Below are 25,421 nucleotides of genomic sequence, written 5' to 3'. Positions count from 1 at the left end.
AGTATGCAACTATGTAAGTATTCCTATGATTTTTGCGCATTCTACTACAATTCTTCATCATCATCATCACAAGAGGACTCACACCTGCATCAGAAAGATAGTGTCGATAGATACAAACGAATAAATAAAGTAAGATTGATCAGTGACGCGAGTAGACAATGGTGATTGCATTCTCAAATGAAGAGCAATTAAAGAACTTGGGGTTTCGAACCAATTCTAATTTGCAAATAAGGAAAACCACGACACAAAGATGGGAAAATCACGACGGCCAAAAAACTTTACTTCACTTATTGCGTTTCAAGTTACACGCGTTTCAAGTTACTGGAGTCATATTCTATTTTATCAAAAATAAATAACATTTTTATATCTCTACTTTATTTTTTTTTCTGTTGCTCTATTATATTTTCTATTTCTCTTTGGGTTTGAGACGGAACAAAGCGACGAAAAATTGCCTCGTCCTTTCTCGTTTCATCTCGGCTGATGGTTGGTAGCTTACGCTCTATATTGTCGCTTCAATTTTTTTGTCAAATGGACTTTGAAATCCTCAACAACGAAGAAATTCGGACTATGGATGGTCCATGACGTTTAATGTTTTTTACTTTGGAGGAACTATGGGATTTAAAACGAAAATAAAATAAAGGAAAAGATAACAAAGTACTTAATAGTGCATGTTACAGGGGAGTGATTAATTGTTAACTCATCATTTAATTGTCAACTACAACTAATTTAAGGCTATAGGATTTTAGAAATCGTCTGGTCTACAATTTGCCACGTGTAATTTTCGTTTTTATTAATAAAGTAAAAAAAAGATTAAAAAAAAACGCCAAATTAGAGTTTTAGATGAAAATGTCAATATAGTGTTACAGAAATATCAACATAATGCTTTGAGAATGTCAACACGATGCTTTAAGAATGTTAACACATTGCTTATATTGACATTCTACATGCATTATATTGACATATTTTATGTAGTATGTTGACATTTCTGCTTTACGAAAAAATTGAAAAATTTTCGAATTTTGTTTCAAATTTTGACGTCGGAACATATGCATATATGATATCGTTGGAATCCTTATAAAATTATCTTTAATTTGATATATGTTATATGAATTTAAAGTTTTGGGATTTCTTTTAAAAGTTAGTTATAACTAAACATGTAATTAATTGACATTAATACCCCTATTGATATTTTTATGGAATTAATCATATGGCTTTATTGACGTTTTTTGTTGATCGTATTGATATTTCTTGGTTGATCATCTAGGCCCTTAATTTGAATATCTAATGATTATTATTAAGTTGTAGTTAGCAATTAGGTATTGAGTTAACAATATAACACTCCCCGCATGTTATAACTACACAGTAATATTAAACTACTCGTAAAATCTTTGAAAATGGACTAAGTGTATGCATAGTTTACTTTGAAAGTTCAACATCAAAATTGCAACTTATACGAGTATATAATTCTTTTTTACAAAAAATGTCTTTTAAATTACTGTACTTACTTATCTTCTTGGTTTATGTAGAAATTTTTGTCAGTGTTTCAATTAACATGGCTTCTTCAAAACTAGGGTAAATATAGCTATATTGATTAATGATTAATTTGATAGAGATTTACAAAAGTATGCTACGTACCTTCCTTATCACTATTCACTAGTGGCCTAGTGCATTAAAAAGTTTATTTTTGCACTATAAATTTGTGGCCTTTGAGCTAGTGAATGCGTATTTAGATTTCTCTGTATTTTAGATGTGAATATAAGAATGTACAGTAACTACTCTTGAATTCATAATACAGTACATAAATAGAATCCTAGACTGACTATTAAAAAAGACAATAAAGTTTTAGAACTTGAAAAGTTTAGAAAATACTCCTTGCGTCCCAGATAATTTGTCTCATTTTGACCGAACACGGATTTTAAGAAATGTAATGAAAAGTAAGTTGAAAAAGTTAGTGGAAATATGAGTCATATTTTTATATATTAGTCTTATAATAAAATGTGAGTAGGATTGAATTAGTGATCCACTATAAAAAAAATGATATTTAAAAAATGAAATGAGATAAATTATATGAAATGAATGAAAATAGAAAAATAAGACAAATTATCTGACGAAGGACATTTTAGGTGTATTCAACCTGCAGTCATTTAGGTCTATTCTCTTCCTAATCAATTCTAAGTTTGTAACCAAGGGCATTTTGGTCGATAAATTACAACGGCTTCTAAGTTGATCGCAGGCGTTGGATTCGCAGCACGTCAAGGCATTGCATCGCCCCCTCTTCATACTGAGAGTGAGGATTGAAGCAAAATCTCCATTCATCAAATACTCTTTGTTGAATTAATCAGATCTTCCCATTTCTTGCTTCTCCCGAATCTTAGGGTTTTACTATTTTGTTCAAGCACTGCAAACATCTCCGCAGCTTTCACCGTCCAAAAAATGAATCTCAACATCTTCAAGAAGAAAACTTCTCCTAAAGGTTATAATACATTTGTTGGCTTCCTTTCTTACTTCTTTTTGCCTTTATATGTGAATGTATCACTGCTCGTTTTATTTTATTTTTTGATTTTTGATTTAGCCTATTTTTAGCCCATTTGCTGTAATTGAAGCTGGTTTGTCGATTGAGTTGGTGAATTTGATCGATCACATTTTGGTGTGTAATGTGTATGCAGAAGCGCTTCGAACAAGTAAAAGAGAAATGGCGGTTGCCACAAGAGGTAAAATTTCCCTGACTTCTTTTGATAGTGCTCCATATGATTAAGAATTTACAATATGGAGTTATGCCTTTAGAATATGCCAGATGCTGTAGACACATTATGTCCAAATTTCATCAAGCATGATAAAGAAATGTCTCTTGAAATACTGAAATACCAATTATTTGAAATCCTGCTTTATATGCTGGTTTAATGGTTTGTCTATTCCAATCTGAAAGAGTGCCAAATCACATAAAATCCTGCTTGTTTATTTGTTAATTTCTGAGGCTTCTGTGGCAGTTTCCATGGTGAAGTTGCTTATCTCACTCAGCTTTGTTTAATAAATTAAGTATTCCATTATCTATGCAAGTTAAAGTTTCCAAGTGCCATGAAAGCTATTTTCTTTGTTTATCTTTTGTCCAATAAAATATATGGATTCGAACGTATGGGTTTGGTGATTTTACCTGATGCTTTTTACCTACAGTATCTTCTTCCCATTATTGATTTTGACCTGCCACAGGCATTGAACGCGAAATCACGTCTTTACAAATGGAGGTATTGTTTATTAGTCTATTTATTATAGCATTGCCAGTACCTGTCAATATTAGTTTGTTGTTGTGGTCTAATAGAAGCTCTTTGCTATCTGCAATCTTAAGGAGAGGCGATTAGTAGCAGAGATCAAGAAAACTGCTAAAACTGGAAATGAGGCAAGTTTTAATGTTTATGTTTTTAGTTTCTTTCAGTTTTGGATGTAACTATCATTGACTTGTAAACTACTAGATGTTAATCTGTAAAATTGTCGACATTATTGTTCATGATATTTGTGTTATTGACATAGAAGGAAATGCAACAATTTAGAAAGATCTTGAGTCTTGACTTGAAATCTAAAAATATGTTACATGAATCTTCATACCATCTTGCTGTAGGAGTTTATTGTTGAAAATTACTCTGAATGGCAGTGATATTTTTGCTCTTTGCTCTTTCACGGAGCTGATGCATTTGTTGGTTCCCTAGGTCTTTTGAGTTAGCTGCATTATCGACGTCTTCAGTTAACTATCATCCATTTTTAATTTTACTTGAAACTTACCACAGTTCGTTTTTGTGTTACTGTTATAACTAGGCTGCAACTAAAATCTTAGCTCGTCAATTAGTTCGGCTTCGGCAGCAAATAACAAATTTGCAGGGGAGCCGTGCCCAGATGAGAGGGGTGGAAACTCATACACAGGTTATTGACTTGAAATGAAATATACATCGTACGACTGGTATCCGTCTGTTCTTAACATACTCAGTAAGTTATTATTTTTGCTTACAGGCCTTGTATGCTAGCACTTCAATTTCAACTGGTATGAAAGGAGCAACCAAAGCTATGTCTGCTATGAACAAGGTTGCTGTATAAAATTCCTTATATGAGTTGATAGAGTTTATGTTTGGCAAGAAAACTAAAGATGAGTCCTCCAAACAATAGATTGACGAATTTTCTCCACTTTTAATTTCAGCAAATGCAACCTGCAAAACAAACTAAATTGATCAGAGAATTCCAGCAACAGGCAGCACAGATGGACATGACTGTATGTTTTCTGCTCAACTTTCTTTCATCCTCAAAAGAGTTCGGTTATTTTGGAATAATATTGTGGTCAATTAATCGATTGTCGTTAGACTGGCTCCTGAGTAAGCCACACAAAGGCTAATATATTTCTCTGTTCAGATTGAAATGATGTCTGATGCAATTGACGAGACACTAGACAAAGACGAGGCTGAAGAAGAAACCGAAGAACTTACTAACCAGGTAGCGTCATTAGTGCTTTTCGACCACCTAATCCTCCGATTTTTGTATGAATGTCCAACTTTCTTACACCACACACTACTCTATTTTGTAATATATAGGTCCTTGATGAGATCGGTGTTGACATTGCTTCACAGGTTGGCTTCTCTGTTAACTCTAGACGAATCTAACCCTGACTCCTCTTCTTATATTTGCTATGCGTGGCATAAAAAAAATGTCTCTGACTAATTTAATTGTTTCCAAACAGCTATCTTCAGCTCCAAAGGGGCGTATTGCATCAAAGAAAGTCGAGAACGCTGCCCCAAGGTACACCACCCCATTAAAATATTATTTGAGATGGAAGTATGCATCATATCAATATCTTTATTTCTATCTATCAGTATTATACTACTATATGGGCATATTCTTGAGAAAGCAGCATATATAGACCACAAATTTTGGGAAGTACATAACTACACTGCTTTTCTGGACCACCATTTTGCAAATCTCTCTGTTTCTACTTGCCGGCTACGGATAGTGGGGTGCTCTATATTAGTGTCGGATTATTTATGTCTGCAGCTTATTTTGTCTTGTAACTGGATAATGTGTTGATGATCTCTTGTCTTGTTTGAACTTATAGTGCTGCTGTGTCGACTGATGATGTGGAGGACCTTGAGAAAAGGCTGGCGTCTCTTCGACGAATATGAGTGATGTATATAGTATAGCTCTGCCATATCATGTATATAAATCACTATAATATCAAATACTTAGCAGGATTAGAGAAATTTTGCAGAATTAGAGAAATTTTACTAGAGTACTTATATTTGATGCCTTCTTGCTAATTGCTATTCAAGAATCGAGGAACTCTGTATTAATTCGCACCATTTTCAAACATCCCCTGGGTAATTTGCATGTGAATTCCTAAACATTTAATAATTTATATAATTGAACAATTTCATTTATTAAATTATGGTTTATATTGAGGTATGCTAGCACGAAATCTTGATTGATTGCATATCTGAACACATTTATTGTTTGATAATCTAAAAAAAAATTCAAAGTTGATATGCAAAACTAGAATTTGAAGAAACTTTAGAAAATTACATGCATATATACCAAAAAAAAAATGCACTATTCTCTTAAAGACGAGGATACTTGAATAATTAAAAAAAAAAAATTATGCCACCAACATTTAACGTTTCATAAAATGTCCTTATTCTTGATGTCCCAACTAAAATTAGGGGACACAAATAGAAACGTCTTAAAAGAGCAAAATATTAAGATAATTTGCCTTCTGTACGATTTTGTTTTGCGTCCTAAATTATGATTATGTTTTAAAAATTTCCAAACGCTAGTAATTGCATCCCAAATTTTTTCGTGTCTTTAAATAATACTCCCTCAGCACAAGATTTTATACAATTTTATATTGTATTAAGTGGAGAAAGTAAAGTAAGAGAGAGTGGATAAAGTAGAGATAAAATATGTTTCTATTTTTAGTAATGAGTCATTTTGATTGGGACAAACCAAAAAGGAAAGTGAACCATCTTCAATAGACGTAATATGAACTTTTAGCAATACTTTCATTTTTTAGAGTTGCAACATTTTCAATTTTAAAGCATCCCCAAGAGTATAGATGTAGGTCTGGATCCACTTTTATTCATTTTTTACTCTCTGCTCTTCAGTAAGAGCACAACACCCCCCATCTATGCTCTTCCACAAGAGTATGCTCAAGGGTTCCACCATTCTATTATTCAATTTAAATACTTCAATTACTAAAAACATTTCCACAATATTAAAATGCATTAAAAATACCAGAAATACTATTACAAATTATTCTTCCCGTCCCATAATAATAGTACAATGGGTACAACACGAGAATTAAGATAAAATTGGTAAAGTAAGAGAGAGAGAGGAGAATGGTATGGTAAAGTAAGAGAGAGGAGGAGAATGGTAGTTAAATTAGTATTAGTGGATAGTAGAACCTACATTATTAAATTGATATAAATTCCAAAAATGGAATGCACATATTTTTTTGGACGGACCATAATGAAAAGTGCACATATTTTTATGGGATGGAGGGAGTACTAAAAAACTAAAAATTATATAATTAAAATCCTAAAAATTAAAAATTATATAATTAAATTCATAATAAAAAAATTGAAGTATGAATGAGAGATAATTTTATGTAAAGAATGGATATGATGAATGTGGGTATTTATAGATGATTTTGGGATTAAAAATTTATTATTTTTTTTTAAAAAAATGGTAAAAAAACGACTATATTTCTGGGAATCCGAAAATAATTTTTTTTCTTTTTTCCGGATTATTTTTTATTTTTTATGAATTAAAAAAAATTAAATTTAACGTAATAAAAACGTGCTTAATCAAAATGCGCCATGTGTGCGTGCTCTTCGGCACGGCGGTGCTCTTAGCTAAGAGCAGGGCCGTGCTGTCGGCAAAAGCACAGCGGCGAGTAGGGGTCTTGCCGTTCCGACGACACGACGCCTGCTTTTAGCTAAGAGCACCGATGCGGATGCTCTAGAGCACAGATGTAAACTCTATTTATGCACTTCACCATTTTTTCAAATTTTGACGTCTTTGTCAAACATACCAAGTTGAGAACCTACCATATAAAGTAGAAATATTAAAAGAAAAAGATAAGTATGTAAATTAATAGATACTTACGTAGTCTTAAAATAGTTTACTCTCCACCAAAAATACAACTCTTCCCGTTATTAAAGAGGGAGAACCTTTCATATCTAAATTACAGCAAATACAGTATTCAATAGTCAAGCAGTTCTGCCTAACAGAACATACTGACCATCAAGTCATAAAAGTAAAATTTTTTTGTGAATTTTACTCGCCGATTTTTAGAATATTTATTTAAAAAAAACATGTTGTAGACTTGTAGTTAAAAATTTGGTGAAATATTATGTAAGATTCGGTTAATAATCCTATATGTTGTAGGTTTTAATGTCCTAGGTTTTAAATTTTATATGTTTTTCACATAAATAATGACGACATCACCGGAGACGTAACTGCAAAAATAGTCTTTACTTTCTTATACCCCTTACTAAATTATTTAAAAAATAAATCTATTATTCAATATAAGGTTGCTCCAAAATAATTACTCCATTTGATTGAATCTTCTAGAGAATCAAGACAAAGTGAACGTAACCACACATGCATATTAAATATATAGGCCAAGAAATTATTAAATAATTAATTAGTTTAGTGTCCCAAGTCTTCTCCGTTGAGAGACATTCTCTAGAAAAGTCACCTTCAAAATCTTCAAAAGATTCTCTCTTTCCTCAAAACGGAGAAGATAACAACAAAATCCAATCCAATTGCAATCGCGCTAGGTCTGATTTCTTTTTTCGTCTTCTCTTTTTCCGCACTGTTTATTTTGCTCGTCAGATTTGCAGTTTCAGGAATTACAGAGTTTCTCGCACTGTAATCCGTCGGTTTTGCAGGTCTGGGTAAATCCCCCTCTCTGTTTGTTTTTTATTGCTCAAATCGTTTTCAGTTTACAGTTTTGCGTTGCAATTTTTGAGTTTCGTTGATACATGTTCGGTATTCGCTAGTGCTTGTGATTGTGTGGACTACAGATGATTTAGTAATTCAGAGAGGTTTAATGTACGGCATCGATGGTTAGGACTCTGTTTCGTGCTTTTAATGTATGGATAATGGATAATTAGGCGAATGCACATTTATCTTTGTCATTAGTTGGCATAGCTGGTTTTAAACTCTGAAATTTCATGTAGTTTCTCAAATTTCTGTAATATCGAGGAGTTTTTGGTTAGGACTCTATTTCTCTGCTTTTAATGTGAGGATGAAATAGACGAATGCACATTTATATTTGACAATTGAGCTGACATAGTTGGTTTTAAACATGAAGTTTCGTGTAGTATCTCAAATTTCTGTAATATCTCAAAAAACAGATGAGTTTTTGGTCGGGCTGCTTTCAATCTGATTCTGGATTTTGGATTGGCAGATATGCAGAGCCAAGTTGTTTGCAGTGGGTGTAGAACTGTCCTTCTTTACCCAAGCGGAGCTACAAATGTTTGCTGTGCAATTTGCAATATGGTCACTTCCGTGCCACCACCGGGTAAAAATCGAAAATATTCCTTGCCTAGCTACATGAAACAAATTTGGCCAATTTTTTTTGCTAATCGATTGAAAAACTTTGAACGAATAGTATGTCTATTAGTTTTTTTGACTCATGCTGCATAGTTTAGTTCATCATGTGATAGTTCTTTGTTACAACTTCGGTGGCAGCAATCTTTATCTCCTTCCCTTCCCATCAGATAGGAAATTCACTTGTTAGCTTCAAGTTGCAAGTGTTAGAAGATGTAATGAAGCTAGAAGTAGCTAAAGGATGCAATGTAACAGTAGCCATAGATGTATAGCAGAGAGAATTTCTTGTATTGATAATACTAGAGATGGTTACAAAATAAGCTATACATCTGTTTTTATACTATCCAATAGAAGGAACTAGAACATAACATCAAAACCCTAGCTAAGCTAGCAAGCAATAACTGAAAGTATAAATCTCTGCAATGTACAATGAGCATGAGCTCTCAATCTGTAAATCATTATCCTCTTGTCAAGATCTCTTTCCACGTCTGATGAATTGGTTGAGAGCTCGTGGCTTCTTTGCATGACATGGCATGCTTTATCAGATCACAAGCTTGATTTGTTGGAGCAACTTCTTTCTTGATCACTTCATCATCTGTGCTCAAGGTTGCTCCACAGATAATCACTACGAGCAATTCCCTTCATGCATTAGCAATTTGTGTTTTACTGCATGTTCTTTAGCATCTGGTTTTTTGATGTGTTTAAAAAATTGATGGCTTATTTTTTGCACTGGCAAATTAACCACACAGCAGTACTTTGTGTTTCTCCCTTCCTTATCATGGAATATGAAAAAGGCTAAATAAATATTATCTCTTCCTTCATTCCTTTCCAATGCCTTAGCTGGCCACGTAATCCAAAATCATGGGGACCTACAAAACACATTCACCATGGTAATGTATGTTGTAATTCCTTTGATCGTGGGGGAAATTACTATCAATAGTAATCTGAAATTGAGAGCCCATGACTGCACAGACAAGATGTTCTTAGTGTGTTCTGTTGATTATTGGTAGTGGCAATAAGCAAATCTGTAACTGATCGAATTTCATATTTCTGTGTTTTTGGGTATTCTATGCAGGGATGGAAATGGCTCAATTAATATGTGGAGGTTGTCGCACCTTGCTTATGCATGCTCGTGGAGCAACAAGTGTCAGGTGCTCCTGCTGTCACACTGTAAATCTTGTGCCAGGTATAAACTTGACAATAAATTTACATTTTAATGCTAGACAGCCCCTGTCAATAATCATCACACTCTACAAAGAATGATAACCTTGTCTCCTAGTCATGCATGCTAATTTCATGGCAGTTGTGCAAGTTTATAGTGTTCTGTTAATAGATTTGCGATCATTACCTAATTATTTTTCAATGACGGTGTGCAGCTGCCACGCCTCCTAACAATGTTGCTCATGTTAACTGTGGAAATTGCCATACTATGCTGATGTATCCTGCTGGAGCGCCATCTGTAAAATGTGCTATTTGTCACTTCATCACGAATGTTAATGTAAGTAGTATCATGGTTTGTTCTCTGTGCAGCTATACTTTTAGTTTCCTCACCCCCCTACGCATGTTAAACAAAATACTAGCAATAAGTAATGTTTCTCATTCTCTCTTTTTATTCAATAGAGATTTATTTCTAGTAAAAATGAATAAAATTTGGTCTTGGCTATAAATAATCAAGTGGTAGGGGAGATCTGCACGACTCAAGTCTTGTACTTGGTAGAGTCCTATTTATCCATATCGCTGGCACTGAGACTGCTCTTATTTTGTGATCCATGTTTCAAGCATAGTAAAAGAAACTTCTTCAAACAGCTTTAAGATGCATGTATAATTATTTCTCATGATTAAACATCTACAATTTTATTAATGTTAAAGGTATGTGCTTTGGATGCAAGGAAAGGATCATAGTTCTATATGTAATGAACTAGTTCCTAATGTTATTCTTGCCTGTTCTGAAAAGAATATGATTTAAAAATATTTGGTTAATGAAATATTTCGTGGTTGAGATGCTAGATGAGATTTCTCCAAATTTCTATGTGCATTAATAAGTATATAAGTGGGAAAAGTAGCCTTGCTAGTTTGTAATGGAAGGCCAGTACTATGCAGATGGTAACCGAGGTGGGAACTTAAAACAGGAGAAATAGTTCATTCTGCGTATCATTCAAAAACAAGAAAGCACTTTTAAATTTCATTTGGATTGTATGCTTCAAGCCAGGTTAATTGCATATTTGCATTGGCTTAATCTACTTTATATCTTTTGCAGATGGCCGATACTAGAGTTCCCATTCCTGTAAATAGACCTGTAGGGAACTCCAATTCTGCACCAACACAATCTACTTCTACAGTAAGTTCATCACCTCCCATATTGCCACGAGCATGACACCTTCTTTTGCATCAACTAGTTGGAAACTCATATTTCATTTTCTTGCTGCAGGTAACAACAGCTCATTCTCACAATCAAACGGTAGTGGTGCAGAATCCCATGACTGTCGATGAAAGTGGCAAGTTGGTCAGTTCGTCAACCCTTTGTTTTGCATTCAATTGTATGGTTCAATTTCATGTAAAGATGTTGAAATCTGTTCTTCAACAGGTGAGCAATGTGGTCGTTGGCGTCACGACATAAGATGTGTGTTGATGTAAAGGTACGTCGGAAGAGCATATAGAGAGAAGCTGTGCATATTGTGGCTATGATTAGTATGGAGCTAATAAAATTTGGTGTAAAGGTCCAGAGAATAACTGGCTATTTTGCACTCTATAATAGCGTGCCTCATTTTGCTACCCAGGAATTGTATGTTGTACCTGCTGCTTACCAGATTGAACACTGATAATATACACTTTTATTCGTAAGTATTATGTGTGCATGATAATGCTTGGATTGCTTATGGTTCATCCTCATCACACCACCTTCACCTCTTGCTTCTGAAATGCATATTCAATAATTGGTCTCTCTCGCACTCACACACACACTTGCATAGTTGTTTAAAATAAACGGCATGAATTTTACATGGCGTCAATCATCCTGCTACATAGGGATATAAAATTGAAATGACGTCTAATAGCAATCATAACGACAAATTGGTAAGCTTTACAACGAAGGTAGGCATGCGCCACAATACTATTTGGGATGTTTGAAAGAAATGGGGTATATTCAACTTCATAAGCCCCCACTACATAAAGAAAAACATCCTTTTGCTCTTTCCACGACTTTGATGTTTTCGAGAAAATTAACGTTAATACTACTACTAGTCAATGGAGATTAATTTTGTTGGATGTGAATTATCGAGATGATAGTATATAAGATAAAATAGCACTTGTTCCGTTATTAGGATGGTGACATTTGTTTTAGATTCTTTTTATTCCTAAAGTCAAAATTTGTTGTGCCTTTTAGCTATACTTTCTTTATCAAACATTCTTCCTTTCTTTCTATACTTATTTTTTCCTTTCCGTGAATGTTTGGTTACAATGAACTGAGTTTTTGTTGGGTATGTTTATACACGACTCCTGAAATGTTTCAGTTAAGAGTGTGTTTATACACGACATCCATGAGATATAGAGTAGAACTTCCTTTATTTAGGAGTATCAAAGTGACAAAATGAGTTGGTATGTTAAACCTATATATGATTATTTGATAAGTAGAATTATAGAGGGGCCATATCCAACTGTATAAACAAACCTTGTGTAAATCTGGATATATTATTGTCTAGATTTATTATGTAAAAAACATTATCTTAAAATGTGAAAAATATCAACAAAATTTTAGATGTCCCGTGTCCAATATATACGTACATATATACACAATTCTATGATGGTAATGATATAGGTTGAAAAGCTTTCTTTTAAAAATAGCGACATGTTAATTACCCAAGAACATTTACACTGACAGTAGAAATGACCATAAAGTTTTTGTCCACAAATAATAAATTAGTTAGTTTTTTTTAGTGTTAAATGTTTTTTTAATTGAGAAAAGGGTACGGTGAGAATGGAACCATTTTCTATAAATATAGAGTTAAATTTTCGTTGTTCGAATATTCTTAATTTACATTAATAAATTATTCCTTTCTTTACGTGTTAAATGAGTCGTTTTCTATTTTGGGAAGTTCTAATATTTTATTGAGTCATTTCTATTTTTGCAAAAAAAAAAAATTATCTCTCTTACTTTATCACTATCTATCAACACATTATTCTTAATCTTCACTATCTATCAACACATTATTCTTAATCTTTATGTTGAAAAGAAATATCTCAATTAAATATTAGGGGTAACTGCTTTTAAAGTCATCAACTTTCCATGAATTCCAGTTTTTCCCACAAACTTTAAAAAGTTCGTGTAATGTCACGAACTTTATTGTCGGTTGCCATTTTCCCATGTCAGGTTTTCCGGTCTGATTCAAACTGTTCGTTTTCTATTAAGACAATGTCCAAATTTTTTTTATCTTACTATCATTATCTTCGTCTTTGAAATAGCTTCGCGTGGGTACCTTGTACGCCTCAATCGGAACTCGGATGAAGAAGTTATGGCCATTTGATGAAGGCTGCGACCTTTGTGCGACCTTGTACCATCATAATGGCCATAACTTCTTCATCCGAGTTCCGATTGAGGCGTACAAGGTACCCACGCGAAGCTATTTCAAAGACGAAGATAATGATAGTAAGATAAAAGAATTTGGACATTGTCTTAATAGGAAACGAACAGTTTGAATCAGACCGGAAAACCTGACATGGGAAAATAGCAACCGACAATAAAGTTCGTGACATTACACGAACTTTTTAAAGTTCGTGGGAAAAACCGGAATTCATGGAAAGTTGGTGACTTTAAAAGCAGTTACCCATAAATATTAATGGATGGAGTATATCTTGTACTAATAAATAGAGAGTTTAATTTTCATATTTCATCCGTCCTTAAAGAATATGCACTCTTTCCTTTTTAGTTCGTCTCATAAGAATATGTAGTATTTTTTAATTTTAGAAACTTTTTTTTCTCTCTAATGAGGTGGGACTCGTTCTCCATTAATAATATTTTAATTACTTATTCTCTTTACCCTTTTCAAATATTGATCAATTTTACGTTAAAATTCGTGCTGAACCTAACATATATATTCTTTGGAACAGAGGGAGTATCTTTACGTGTGTCGCTGTTACCATAAGTATATGGACACTGCCCGCTGATTGCCTATTTAAACCTAGAAGTTAGAAATCCTAATTTCAAGGCCGTCAGAATAAATCATAACAAAAGTATAACAATGCGACCCTACGTCAAAACAAAAATTGCAGTAATATGTACTCCTCCCACTGTCTTCCAAAAATAGCCCAATTCATATAATTTAATATAGTACTATTTCCTTTTCATATTAATTAAATTATTTTTTTATTAAAAAAATTTTATACAATAAATTGAGTATTTTTAATTTTGGTAAAATGTAAAGTATAATAACTTTCTTTTTTATTTTTATTTTCTTCATTTCTCTTACTTCACTTTATTCTCTCTCCCTCTCCACTTTATTCTCTCGTATTCACTATCTATTTAATCCACTATTTTTAACTCCGTGCCAAATAAATAAGAAACGAGGGAGTAGTATTTATATTTTATAAATATCTTATGGAGCATTTCTCTAAAAATTGTTTATAGATTTTATTTTATACTTCAAATATTTAATTAAATACCTCTTAATTATACAAAAAAAAAACCAGACATACTATATACTAATAATTTTATAAAAACACTAGTACTAGTACTATTTATCTCCTCAAATCACATTTATTAATAACGCATGAAAAGAAAATGTATAATTGATTGTGTTACCAAAAAAAGTGTACTATACTTGATTGTATTTTGAGAAAATGAAAGTGAAAGATCTTCGCTGGACTATACCAAAAATGAAGAAGATATCGAATTAAGAAAATAATATACTACTACTCAAGTTTCAAATTTAAACTAATACTAGTATATGATCTTCACAATTGTAAGTAGTTTTTAGGCCTTTTCGAGTAGGAAATCAATCAGGCACAGCAGTTAGCGAATATTTTCTTACGCCATGTGATAGTAACTTAGAAGTAAAAAATGAGTGAATTTTATGGGTATACTTGAATTTGGTGATAAAATATTAGAAACCCAAAGCGGACTAAGATTTTTTTTTTGTGCAATAGCTAATCAGTGATATTTTGAAGGGCTAGCAAAATAATGATATAATTATGAAAATGAACCGAATTACACTATTTTGATAATATAGATTACGCTATTTAATATAGCAGAGTTTATATTTATTGAAATATTCCAACTCCTTGTAGGCCAAAGCTTCAAAATTCGATGCATTTCAATGTAGAGGGAACATTTTTTTATCCATTTTACATTATTTTTCCGATACGAAAAAGGTGGACATAGAGCTGCAAAATTAAGGTTATTTTTAAAAAAAGAAATAAAAATAGAAAAAGAAGATGGTCAAATCATATGGTCAGAGCCGACAAACTTTAACTAAGAATGATAAAGTAAATGACTTTATTTAGATGTTGTAAGAAAAAGAAGGCTAAAGTTGCATCTGAAAAAGCACTCAAATATGCATGCTTTGAATATTACTGGAGAAGATAGCCATCGAATCCGGGTGCCCTCCGCATGCATAACACTACATTATTATTTCTCCTTTTCTTATTTTATATTCTTTGGTATTTGGAATTCAATTCGATTTTTCACATAATTCATGACTCACATTTTTCTTAATTATACATTCCATAATGTATTCTTGTAGTTGATTTTTTTAATACTCCCTCCATAATAGATGATATATATGGGTAATGATAATAAATTTAGGTAATTTTATTTTGTGTGTTAAGTGGATAGAGAAAATAATGGTACTACTATATTTCTATTAATGCGAGAGAACTTTTTCCAGAAAATGTGACATCTTTTATCAGACAAATTAAAAAAAGCAAATATGACATATATAATGGGACGGAATATTAAATCATAGTACCCCACAAAATATCAGTTCTCTTACATGAAATCCTCCAAAAAAAAAAATCGAAGATCGAATGGACATATAGAATATAATTAATGGCTTCATAAAACCCCCTAATTAATTATCATGAATTGATTCACCTACCAGACAAGGATGGCATGGTGGTATCATTGTCGGCAAATAAATGATGAGATTTGATTACTATGAAAAGCTCGAGATTGAAAGAGGAGCGTAGTAAATTAAATGTTTGTATTGCAAAATTATAAAATCAAATCTTTAGGGCTCATTATTAAAAATATATTCAAAAATCAAAATTAACAATCAACATCAAATTTGTTATAAATTAAACATACATTATAAATGTATAGTATATAATCCTAAAAAGTGATCATAACATGGTATGTAATCATAATTAAAATGACGTACTAGTAATACTTAGAGAATATTCTTATCGAAAATAGAACTATAGAACGGGTCGTTTCCCATATTTTATGCATGGCAAAGTAATACTAGATGATTTATTTACTTTTCTCCAATTTCTATAAATTCCCTGTCACAGGTTGTCTAAATCTCACCATTCACAATTGTTCTTCACAAAAAGAAATTGCGTAGCTCCAAAAAATGAGGAGTTGGGGAATTAGAAGGGAGAGTGAGATGCGCTATATATGCCTGGCTCCCTGTATGCCACGCGCCGACGTTGATCCCGCCGAGGATCGCCGGAGGTGGGCGGCGTACGAGGAGCCAAGCATGCTCTCAACCGCCGTCGACACTCTCTCCGCCTTCTTCCCCGGCGCCGGCGTCTAACTTCACATGTAAAAATTGGTTATGTATATTTTCTTCTTGTTTATGTTATTATACATCAATGCCAATTATAGTCAAGATTTTATTGAATATTCATATTTTTGTACTACTTTTCAGTTGCAGGTCAATTGTAGCTAAAGATTATGTGAGGCGGGGAAAAAAAATGTACTCCTATATAAGCTTTTTGGCATGGAAAGAAGTTTTATTTGATTTGTAAAGTTAATATTATTTACAACAAATTTTAAGCTATTAGAATCAAACTGAATAGTACAATGTGTATCAAAATAAAGAAATCTAATGGTAGACTAAACGAAACGCCAGTTCTTTCTTATGGTGTATGTAGCATAATTTATGAATATGTATAAATCTACGGTGTTGATAAAAGTTTTTGCTTTCTTTTGTTATTCGTTTTTGTTTTATAGGTTGGGCTTTATTCTTATAAAGTAATATTTTGAAGCCCAAGTCGCGTGATCCCAGCTCGTCACCATTGAATCGAGTATTGGGCCTAAATAGTATTTATATTAAAGCCCATTTTATGTTGTAGATCTCGTCTTGTATAATGTGGCTTTTCTTGGACGAATGTGGAATTATTGTTCACATAAGATAATGAAAAACGATGTCTCCATGTCGGCTCAATTAATTAAGCTATCATAATGTTATAGAAAATATTTGTAAAATTTCAATAGGAAACCGATAGTACTCTTTAATACTCACCATCCTCTTAAAAATATGAACTATTTTCATTTTAGTCTATCCCTTAATTAAAATTATCAACGTTTGATTTAGCAAACTTTTCTCCAATAAATTTAGAAAATAACGAGTGAGAACATTTACATATAATTGAATGAATGAATGAATTAGATAAGAGTTATAAGACTATAATGGGAAATTTATTGTATCAACATCAAATCTACTTGATAGAGATGTGTATAAATTAAAGATCCAATCCTTATTAGTTATTATGGTTTTGAAAATCAACATAAGGTTTACAGAGTGGAAGCCTATTTTGTAGATCTGCAAATGAATTTTAATATGGGAAAGAGTGACATCTTAGCATGTTATATGCTAAAGATAAGAATAAATAAACATAAAAATAAAATGAAGATTGTAGACAGAAATGAAGGACTAATGCCGGCCTCCATCGTGCAACTGCAGCTAACACCAAATCCTTGTTCACTGTTGCCAACTTCAATTCCCTCCATACAAAATCAACATTTAATGATGTTCCCAAACGTGACAACCTTGATTTGATCTCAACAAATGAAACACTTAATTACATATAAACACATACCACCATTTTTTATGACTTTGGTTGTCTGGAAAAGAAAAAGGCTTAAATCAAACTGCACTCAAAGTGAGCACGAGATCTCGAATCGGTGTCACTAAAATTATGGTAAAACTATTAAAATAAATGAATTTTAATTCATGCTATTGGAAGTAAAGTCTTCATTTGTCACATGCAACTGGGCCAATCAATCGACCACAGAATTCTAGGATTGATCTACATTCATATTTTATCTTATTTTCACATGCGAAGTTAATGTATTATTCTCCCTCATGGTTTATTTCGATTTCATACTACTATTACTTTTGTTAATTCACGGTGATATTTTAATTGAAGTGGGAATTATGTTTACGAGACACGATTGCTAGCAAATTGGTTTGATTTTTCAATTTTGATCGAATGTTGCATTAATTGCATATTCTAACTTTCATATCAACTTGTAGTTTCGATATATTGCTGAGGATACCGTTAGTGTCATTTTACTGGTGATAATTACAATAAGGAAAATTACAAGAAATAATTGTTCTCTTGATAATAACATAGATGTTTTAAAATATATACAAAGCAGTAATTTCCACTCTAATGTTAGTTACTAGTTACTACTATATCTCAATTGCTAATTTTTTTTTTTAATTGAGATACTAAAAGTACTTTATTCACCATTAAGAGTGTGCAACAGTGGTATGCCACAGTATTTTATGATGAACTGAATTTAATTTCCATAGTCTCAAGAAATTAAACATTCAATTTGATTAATCTGTAATATCATAAAGTTATAATTGTTTGATGACTTGTGAATATTATCCTCTAGCCGTCCGTTTTTTCTTGACTTTTAAGTTGATTCAAATGCACTAACAAATCATACAAAGTTAACGTGGGTATTACATATATATAGGTGCCTAGCAAATCATACCATATTCTAAATTTACTTATTTAATAAAAATTTTATTGGAAAAGTCCTTCCCAACTTGAAAATTAGACCCCGTTAACTTGGCATATGAATAGGGGAGAACGAAATAGCTCAACTCAAGTTACTTATATATTTTTTCAACTAATACTCGAAGGTTCAAAGCACTATCAATTAATATTAGTTGAAAACTGATATGATTTGTGCCACCAATTAATATATTTTGTGTTTTTAATTGATAACTTTTCATGATTCTCAATCGAACCATTCCTACTAAGATGAATATATATGCATGATTTAAAAGATCCTATAAACTCATCAAACAATTTTACAAAAGCTTTAGTAAATTTTAAATTTGACTAATATACCTCTGTTTTATAGTCTACAAGCTAAGCTAAGTTAATTATACATAGAAAATTATCCAAATTCCAAGGTGATGATCGCATACTTTCCTTCGATTAAATAAAGAAAAAGAAAACAAAGATCTTCTCAATCCCTAATTGTTGAACAAATCTGAAATGTTGAATTTCAAACCTAATCTTTCTGCAGCAGTGCGTCAACTTCACAATTCGGCAAACGCAAAATCACACATAGGTCATGGACCCCCACTTTGACTACTTGACACAATTATTAATTACTTGATTAATATGTGAAAAATACCAAATGACAGCCAAATAACAATAAAATAAGGCTGGCGGCCGATCAATCGTGACCGTCCACAGAGGCAAGATCAGCGGTCAGGATCGCACGTGACTAGTGAGGTGGCCGGCTGACATCAGGCGGTGGCAGCCGTGACTCACGCGTGCGGATATCCGAACATGACTCTTATCTTAATTAATTACTAATTAACTAATTATTTTAATGATCACTCTATAATCATCAATCGTGATTGTCGTTATGTGGCGTATTACATTATTTGGGGGTTAATTATATTATTCATTTGGGACTTAATTATCAATTCTGAATCACATGGAATGATGCTTCTTAATTCTCTCTGACTCTTTTTGTTAATGGATGTAGCAAAATTTGGGATATTTTTAATCGAGCGGAATCCCAGTGTTAATTTGTTTTATTGTAGATTCTTGTCTTAGAGTGCACAGAGATGCAAATTAGATATATAAGTTACTAGGATCCTAGATTTATTGTTTGGAAGGGACACATTTTAAAGATTGAGTTTCGTTATGTTATCAATTCATAATTTTGAGTTCAGATAATTAAATAAAAGTTTGACAACATTTTTGAAATAAACACTTATAAAAGGACATTTTTTTGGCTTTTGGGAGGGATAGCAATGATTTGAACTCTTGTTCCTTTTCGTCACATTTTGAAGTCTACACCGTATATTATTATTCCCATTGTACTTCTAAATTGGTTCTAACAACCATTTATATATTAACTAGATATCGATGGCTAATACATTGTCCACAAAAAATAGTCTAAATTTAACTGCGATGTGTTCTATCAAAATCAACTTCATTTCCATTTACGAAAACTTTTGTTCCACTTTTTCTCTTTTTTTTTTTTTTTTTTTTTCATATTTTACTAATTCAATATTAATATTTATGTTATCCACAAATACTATATAGTATTAATTTATGTGAACTAAGGGAGTACTGTTTATTTAGTGTACTTAAATAATTCGAAGCCTTTGATGTAAACATCTAAACATATTGTCCTTAATTGTGAAAATATCAACCCCCGACGTTATTCTTGTTTATTGTTTACTTTTAATTGCAGAAAAAGACTCGATTTTGCGAAAGTCAGCAAAGAAGCAACATAAAGATTATAGTATTATGATAAATGTGGATCTCAAGTACTGTCTAGGTTCTATACCTTTATAGGGAGTAAGTAGCTAGCCTACTTACTACTACTACTAAGTAGGATTTATTAAATAATAAAATCATTCATGTGTCCACGTTCAAATTAACTGGAAATTCCAAAATCATAAATTTTCACTTTTAAATCATGATTATTGCGTCTTTTCTCAATACATCAATGCTGAAATAAATTGCGAATTTGCGATGATAAAAAAGGGTTAAAAACTTAGTATCAAGGTGTCACTCCTACGATAGCTAAAGGACTAACCTCATTCTAACAGCCAGCACACTAAGCGGGCATGCTATGAACTTTTGTTTATTTTTTGTAACTTCTGCCTAAAGTTTGAATTTTGGCTCGAAACCAGTACATAGTTTGGTGTCGAAAATTTAATTCAACTAGTCGGATTCTCACACGGAATGTACAATGATTAAATAAATTATAAGTATTTAATTGAATTGAATTACTAATTTGTAATTGTACTCTATTTCAGTAAATGTAACTGCACTTCGTATACTCAATACAAGAATCTAATGAGTTGATTTAAACTTTTCAATATTGGATTCTCAATCGTGGCCCAACTTGAAACTTTATGCAAAATTCGAAATTTTTAACTGAAAATGAAACGAAAGCTAATTCATTCAAAGCTAAGACCATGACCTATACCTTGTCATAAAAGCTATACTTAATACTCCTCAGGTCCATAATAAAATGTCAAATTATGGACAACAAGTTTTAACAAAATTATTAGCAATATATGTGAATGAAATTTAAATACAACATCATTTTAAATGGTGGGCAATGTAAGCGATTACTCCCTCCGTCCCGGATTAAGAGTCATATTTGGTTATGGCATGAGTTTTAAGAAATATAAAGAAAAATGGGTTAAATAAGTTAGTAGAGTATGAATCTCACTTATATATATTAGTTTATGGCAAAATGTGAATGAAATAAGTTGGTGGAATGTAGAGCCTATTAATTTATTATTTATGGTAAAAGTGAAATATGACTTTTATTGTGGGACGAACCAAAATGACAAAACATGACTCTTATTGTGGGACGAAGGGGATGAGTATATAATTTTTTTATGAATAGATCAAAATAATATTATAAATTTAATTTTTCATGGATGATAAGCGAATATATATTAATACTATATTATTAGTAAAATTAGATGATAAATTTTTAAAATTATAAAAAGAGAAATAAAATGGAGGGGGCTGCACGCGTACTAAGTCGAAACGTGTTGAGGATTTCCGACAAATGCGGCTACTTGCCTGCTCTTTTATTTTCCATCGCTTGTTTGTGAATTTCATTTTTATGAAACAAAAATATAGCTCTCATATCTTTTTCTTCTTTTGTAAACACAACAAACACAATCATAATTGTTTTACTTAATTTGGTTATTTACCGCCGTTACATTTTAAGTTCAATTTTTAAGATCTTTTATTAGGCATATGTACAAAATACTAGTAATCAAATGTATGCCGTTAATTAAATAATCCTACATTATTATCAATATGTATGATATACACGACACCCAATTAGATACACTAATTACTGACTGTGCATGACCATACTATTTAAGAAATAATGTTCAAGTAAAAGTAAACATATATTCTAAATTCATAAATTATCATAGAAACAACTATACTATTACTACTAAAAATAAATCAATATATAGCTCACGGATTTTTAATTTCATATACTCCTAGTTAGCAAATAAACAGCTAAAACTATATATCAAGAAAAATTTTAAACTAAATAAATTGATCAATATTAGTAACTTCTATATTGACTAAATACGTACCCAAACTAACATTAAATCCTAACCAAAAAAATTTAGTAGTGTAAACATATTGTCACATGATATATCCAATCAATCAGAATTGCATAAACCACTTCTCTCTACCTTTTTTATTTAGAGGCTGACAATAAGAAACATCAAGCCCCAACCTAGTTCACTTCCAGCTGTTAACAAAAATATTAACAAAAAATTAAATTACAACTTGGTTGTGTAATAAACATACGAAGGTACATAACAAGAAAGAAGAAAAAGTAGAATATGTAGAGATACATTGAATGAACAACAAAGCTTTTGATTTTGTACACGGTAAATTTTGGCATTGAATAATTTTCAACAATTTTATAAATCTATCAATGTGTGGCACACTGGCATATATACTATACCATCATTATCATTTGTATACTTAATGCCTAAGGCCAAAGAGTGTTGGATTTAAAATGAAGTTGATTTATCAATTATAAAAAAAGAAAAGATAAGGGTTAGAGTAAGTCGTTAAGTTACTAATACAATTAATACTAATAATCTTGCTCAATTCCATCCTTGTTTTATATCCAAAGTCAGCGTCTTCCTCTTCTCTCCCTCTCTGTCTAAAACAAAACCATTCAACCTATCTTCCTCGAGAGGTGCATGATGAGAAAGTAGGTGGCATATAATTTCCAAAGCATACATGTGTAGCAACTTCATGAAGATGATGGACAACTACGAAGGCGATCTATCCGACATAGTCCGAGCTGCCGCTGCAGAAACACCGTCGCAAGAGGCGGGGGCGGCCCCGGAGTGGCAATTTTCAAGAAATTCGATCGACTACTCTCCCGAATATTTCGGCGATCCATTCACCTACATCAAAGATCCTCTCAATCAAGCCATAACCCCTCCAATTTCGGAGCACTTGTACAATTCGAGCATCGGAGGGGTGATCAGTTGCGATGGGGTGAGGAGACCCTCGAATATTTTCTCGAGGATGCTGCAGATATCTCCTAATGCGAAGCCATGTGAAAATCAAGACAAGAATCCTCCTCCTATTTTAGTGTCTAATAATGGGGGTTTGATTTCGGGCACTAGCTCTGCCTTGCAGATCTCGTCTCCGCCTAACGCGGGCACCAAAAGAAGGTGCGACTTTTTTTTTATTACTGAAATCATTATTTATCAATAATATTTGAGATATTGAAAATTTTCATCTTTCATTAATTAGGTGTGAGGATTTTGGGGGAATCACATGCCCTAAATAGGGTTTTTATTATATACTGTTTTCATTTGTTAAGATAATTAACACAAAACCCTTCAAAATTTGATCTTTTCCGGTGTTTAATTAATTAAGATAATGAATTGAAAACCCCATGCTACTGTTATTTGCACAAATGACTGTTTCTTGAAATCATATTCTCCATCATTTTTGGCCTTTTCTTATTCTTTCTTACATGGAAACAAAAAGGCAGCGCAGAAACTGCAACTGATCAATAAGTTCCGAAAAAAACACTGAAATTTTTATTGCAACAGTTTTACAAATCCAGACATGATATATTATAAGTTGAGAGTTCACTTTATGTCTAAAAGAAGGGGCTGAATTTGATGGTATATAATTTAGGAAAAGTCAGGCGAAGAAAGTAGTTTGTATTCCGGCACCAGCACCTGCAAACAGCAGAGCTACTGGAGAAGTTGTGCCATCGGATCTTTGGGCATGGCGGAAGTACGGACAGAAGCCCATCAAGGGTTCACCTTATCCTAGGTAATTTGACAATCGGATTTTTCTATTGCATATCATCCATAAACATATGTCATGTGAAACTCGGATATTCAGTTGCATCATTTTTCATGTCTTTAAGAACTATATAGTGCTTTTTTATTTGTGGAAATTCATAGAATTTGCATGTGTTTCTTGAGACATGTATTCCAATCATATCTATGGGTAAATGTATGCAATGTTGCATAGCAATGATAATACATAATTTTCTTGTAGTGTGTATTTTTACGAGTGAATATCAAAATTAATACTAGAACGTACATACATAGGAGTACATTATTAGACTATTAGTGATCATGAAGGATTAAGTATTCAAAAATATTACAAAATCTTTTAATTGATTTTTTTTATCTAGTAGTAATAAATGAGAATGTTAGTAGCTCACCTAATATCCTATTGTGTGATATCAAGAGTGATCAACTCATACACATGTTTGATTGTGTTTAAATCCGAAAATCTAACATTTTTACAATATCTACAGAGGCTACTACAGATGTAGTAGCTCCAAGGGTTGTTCGGCGAGAAAGCAAGTCGAACGGAGCAGAACCGATCCGAATATGCTTGTGATCACATACACCTCGGAGCACAACCACCCGTGGCCAACGCAGCGCAATGCCCTTGCCGGCTCCACCCGTTCTCAGCCAGCCAAGAGCGTCAAAGAAGAGGCCGATCGCAAGGAAACCTCCTCACCGATCCAGACCAACTGCAAAGAAGAGGCCGATCATCGCTTCGAACCCCCGTTCGATCCAGCCACCTACAAGCCAACTCAAGAGCAAGACAGCTTTTTTGCTGATTTGGGGGAAATTGGAGATGATCCCTTGAGTTTATTCGGACAAGGGTTTCCACCAGCAGATCATACTAATAATAATCATACTGATTTGGATCCATTTAGTTTCTATGATTGGACAACAACAACAGCGGAGGACTCGAGCCCGAAATCTTGAAATGGTTCCTTCAATTATCTTTGTACAATAGTTTAGGGGTGTTTTATGAGGTTTGGCCATGCATGAGAAACTATTTATCTTTCTATTCATTTTTTATAATTAATTTCAACAACAAAAATTTCCTCAGGATTTTTTTTTCTTATATTTATTTGGATTTATATTATTTTGTATCCTCTATTTCATTATTTTCCTGAAACTCTCAGTAAAAAAATTGATTTATAGAGTGACATAATTTGGAATGAAAGATGAGTCATATCATAGGATTTAACCTAGAAAATATCCGTGTACGTCCCGTATAATTAATGTAACAATATGTCGAATTGAATCATTTTTGTATTGTCAAATTATATGCAAATTAAGCCGAATGTTTAGGAAACGGAAACATAAGTTACGAGCTTTTTTTTGCATTAGGAACTCAAGAAAGGGATTGGCTTTGTTTTGGTTTAGAGAGGGGGAAAAGATTAGTGAAGTTAGTTAATGTTAAATTGGTGGATGGGACAGAAAGGTGAGGAACAGATGGTTGGAATAGTTGAGACAAGTACATTTTTCAGACACGAATGGAAAGCTCATAGAAGTGACTTGATGTGAGAT

The 25,421-nt window shown here is 32.5% G+C and overlaps 3 protein-coding genes and 1 long non-coding RNA gene across 9 annotated transcripts; all 4 read left to right on the top strand.

The window, feature by feature from the left end:
• The first annotated feature begins 2,162 nt into the window (after window positions 1-2,162).
• Window positions 2,163-5,291, top strand: LOC125195231 (vacuolar protein sorting-associated protein 2 homolog 2-like). Of its 3 annotated transcripts, XM_089057105.1 has the most exons (12): window positions 2,163-2,287; window positions 2,376-2,473; window positions 2,667-2,711; window positions 3,208-3,242; window positions 3,344-3,394; window positions 3,808-3,912; window positions 4,000-4,071; window positions 4,184-4,255; window positions 4,393-4,473; window positions 4,572-4,607; window positions 4,718-4,776; window positions 5,090-5,291. In XM_089057105.1, exons 2-12 carry the CDS (start codon window positions 2,434-2,436, stop codon window positions 5,154-5,156), a joined length of 663 nt encoding a protein of 220 aa, XP_088913231.1. In that variant the 5' UTR covers window positions 2,163-2,287; window positions 2,376-2,433; the 3' UTR covers window positions 5,157-5,291. The 3 variants fall into 3 exon arrangements, with proteins under 3 accessions (XP_088913231.1, XP_047949368.2, XP_088913232.1); XM_048093411.2 differs by having other exon boundaries at window positions 2,210-2,473; XM_089057106.1 differs by having other exon boundaries at window positions 2,212-2,473; window positions 3,172-3,242.
• A 2,379-nt stretch (window positions 5,292-7,670) lies between these two features.
• LOC148929292 (protein LOL2-like) lies at window positions 7,671-11,427 on the top strand. Of its 3 annotated transcripts, none has more exons than XM_089057110.1 (7): window positions 7,671-7,811; window positions 8,444-8,557; window positions 9,662-9,772; window positions 9,963-10,084; window positions 10,844-10,924; window positions 11,015-11,089; window positions 11,171-11,427. In XM_089057110.1, the coding sequence occupies exons 2-7, from the start codon at window positions 8,446-8,448 to the stop codon at window positions 11,201-11,203; spliced, it is 534 nt and encodes a 177-aa protein (XP_088913236.1). In that variant the 5' UTR covers window positions 7,671-7,811; window positions 8,444-8,445; the 3' UTR covers window positions 11,204-11,427. The 3 variants fall into 3 exon arrangements, with proteins under 3 accessions (XP_088913236.1, XP_088913233.1, XP_088913234.1); XM_089057107.1 differs by having other exon boundaries at window positions 7,687-7,922; XM_089057108.1 differs by having other exon boundaries at window positions 7,687-7,928.
• Window positions 11,428-16,121: 4,694 nt separating this feature from the next.
• Window positions 16,122-16,715, top strand: LOC125191770 (uncharacterized). Of its 2 annotated transcripts, none has more exons than XR_007171242.2 (2): window positions 16,122-16,342; window positions 16,449-16,715. It is a non-coding gene; the product is annotated as an uncharacterized LOC125191770 (long non-coding RNA). The 2 variants fall into 2 exon arrangements; XR_007171241.2 differs by having other exon boundaries at window positions 16,122-16,357.
• A 5,975-nt stretch (window positions 16,716-22,690) lies between these two features.
• LOC125197012 (putative WRKY transcription factor 14) lies at window positions 22,691-24,956 on the top strand. Its single transcript, XM_048095701.2, has 3 exons — window positions 22,691-23,255; window positions 23,731-23,871; window positions 24,368-24,956. Exons 1-3 carry the CDS (start codon window positions 22,813-22,815, stop codon window positions 24,828-24,830), a joined length of 1,047 nt encoding a protein of 348 aa, XP_047951658.1. The 5' UTR covers window positions 22,691-22,812; the 3' UTR covers window positions 24,831-24,956.
• Window positions 24,957-25,421: the final 465 nt, after the last annotated feature.

Source organism: Salvia hispanica, chromosome 4, assembly GCF_029641045.1.
Source record: "Salvia hispanica isolate PSC_SH4W2 chromosome 4, Shi_PSC_v1, whole genome shotgun sequence".
Classification (NCBI taxonomy): Eukaryota; Viridiplantae; Streptophyta; class Magnoliopsida; order Lamiales; family Lamiaceae; genus Salvia; species Salvia hispanica.
Note: the sequence above shows the minus strand (reverse complement) of the source record. Positions and strands in the feature narration are given on the sequence as shown.

Bases quoted from the DNA above. Each gene is read 5' to 3' on its own strand.
- LOC125195231 (XM_089057105.1), top strand. From the start codon at position 2,434: ATGAATCTCAACATCTTCAAGAAGAAAACTTCTCCTAAAG. The intron at 3,913-3,999 runs GTTATTGACTTG...TTTTGCTTACAG, and splicing joins GGGTGGAAACTCATACACAG to GCCTTGTATGCTAGCACTTC. The intron at 4,608-4,717 runs GTTGGCTTCTCT...GTTTCCAAACAG, and splicing joins GTGTTGACATTGCTTCACAG to CTATCTTCAGCTCCAAAGGG.
- LOC148929292 (XM_089057110.1), top strand. From the start codon at position 8,446: ATGCAGAGCCAAGTTGTTTGCAGTGGGTGTAGAACTGTCCTTCTTTAC. The intron at 10,085-10,843 runs GTAAGTAGTATC...TATCTTTTGCAG, and splicing joins ACTTCATCACGAATGTTAAT to ATGGCCGATACTAGAGTTCC. The intron at 11,090-11,170 runs GTCAGTTCGTCA...GTTCTTCAACAG, and splicing joins TCGATGAAAGTGGCAAGTTG to GTGAGCAATGTGGTCGTTGG.
- LOC125197012 (XM_048095701.2), top strand. From the start codon at position 22,813: ATGTGTAGCAACTTCATGAAGATGATGGACAACTACGAAGGCGATCTA. The intron at 23,256-23,730 runs GTGCGACTTTTT...TATATAATTTAG, and splicing joins AACGCGGGCACCAAAAGAAG to GAAAAGTCAGGCGAAGAAAG. The intron at 23,872-24,367 runs GTAATTTGACAA...CAATATCTACAG, and splicing joins AAGGGTTCACCTTATCCTAG to AGGCTACTACAGATGTAGTA.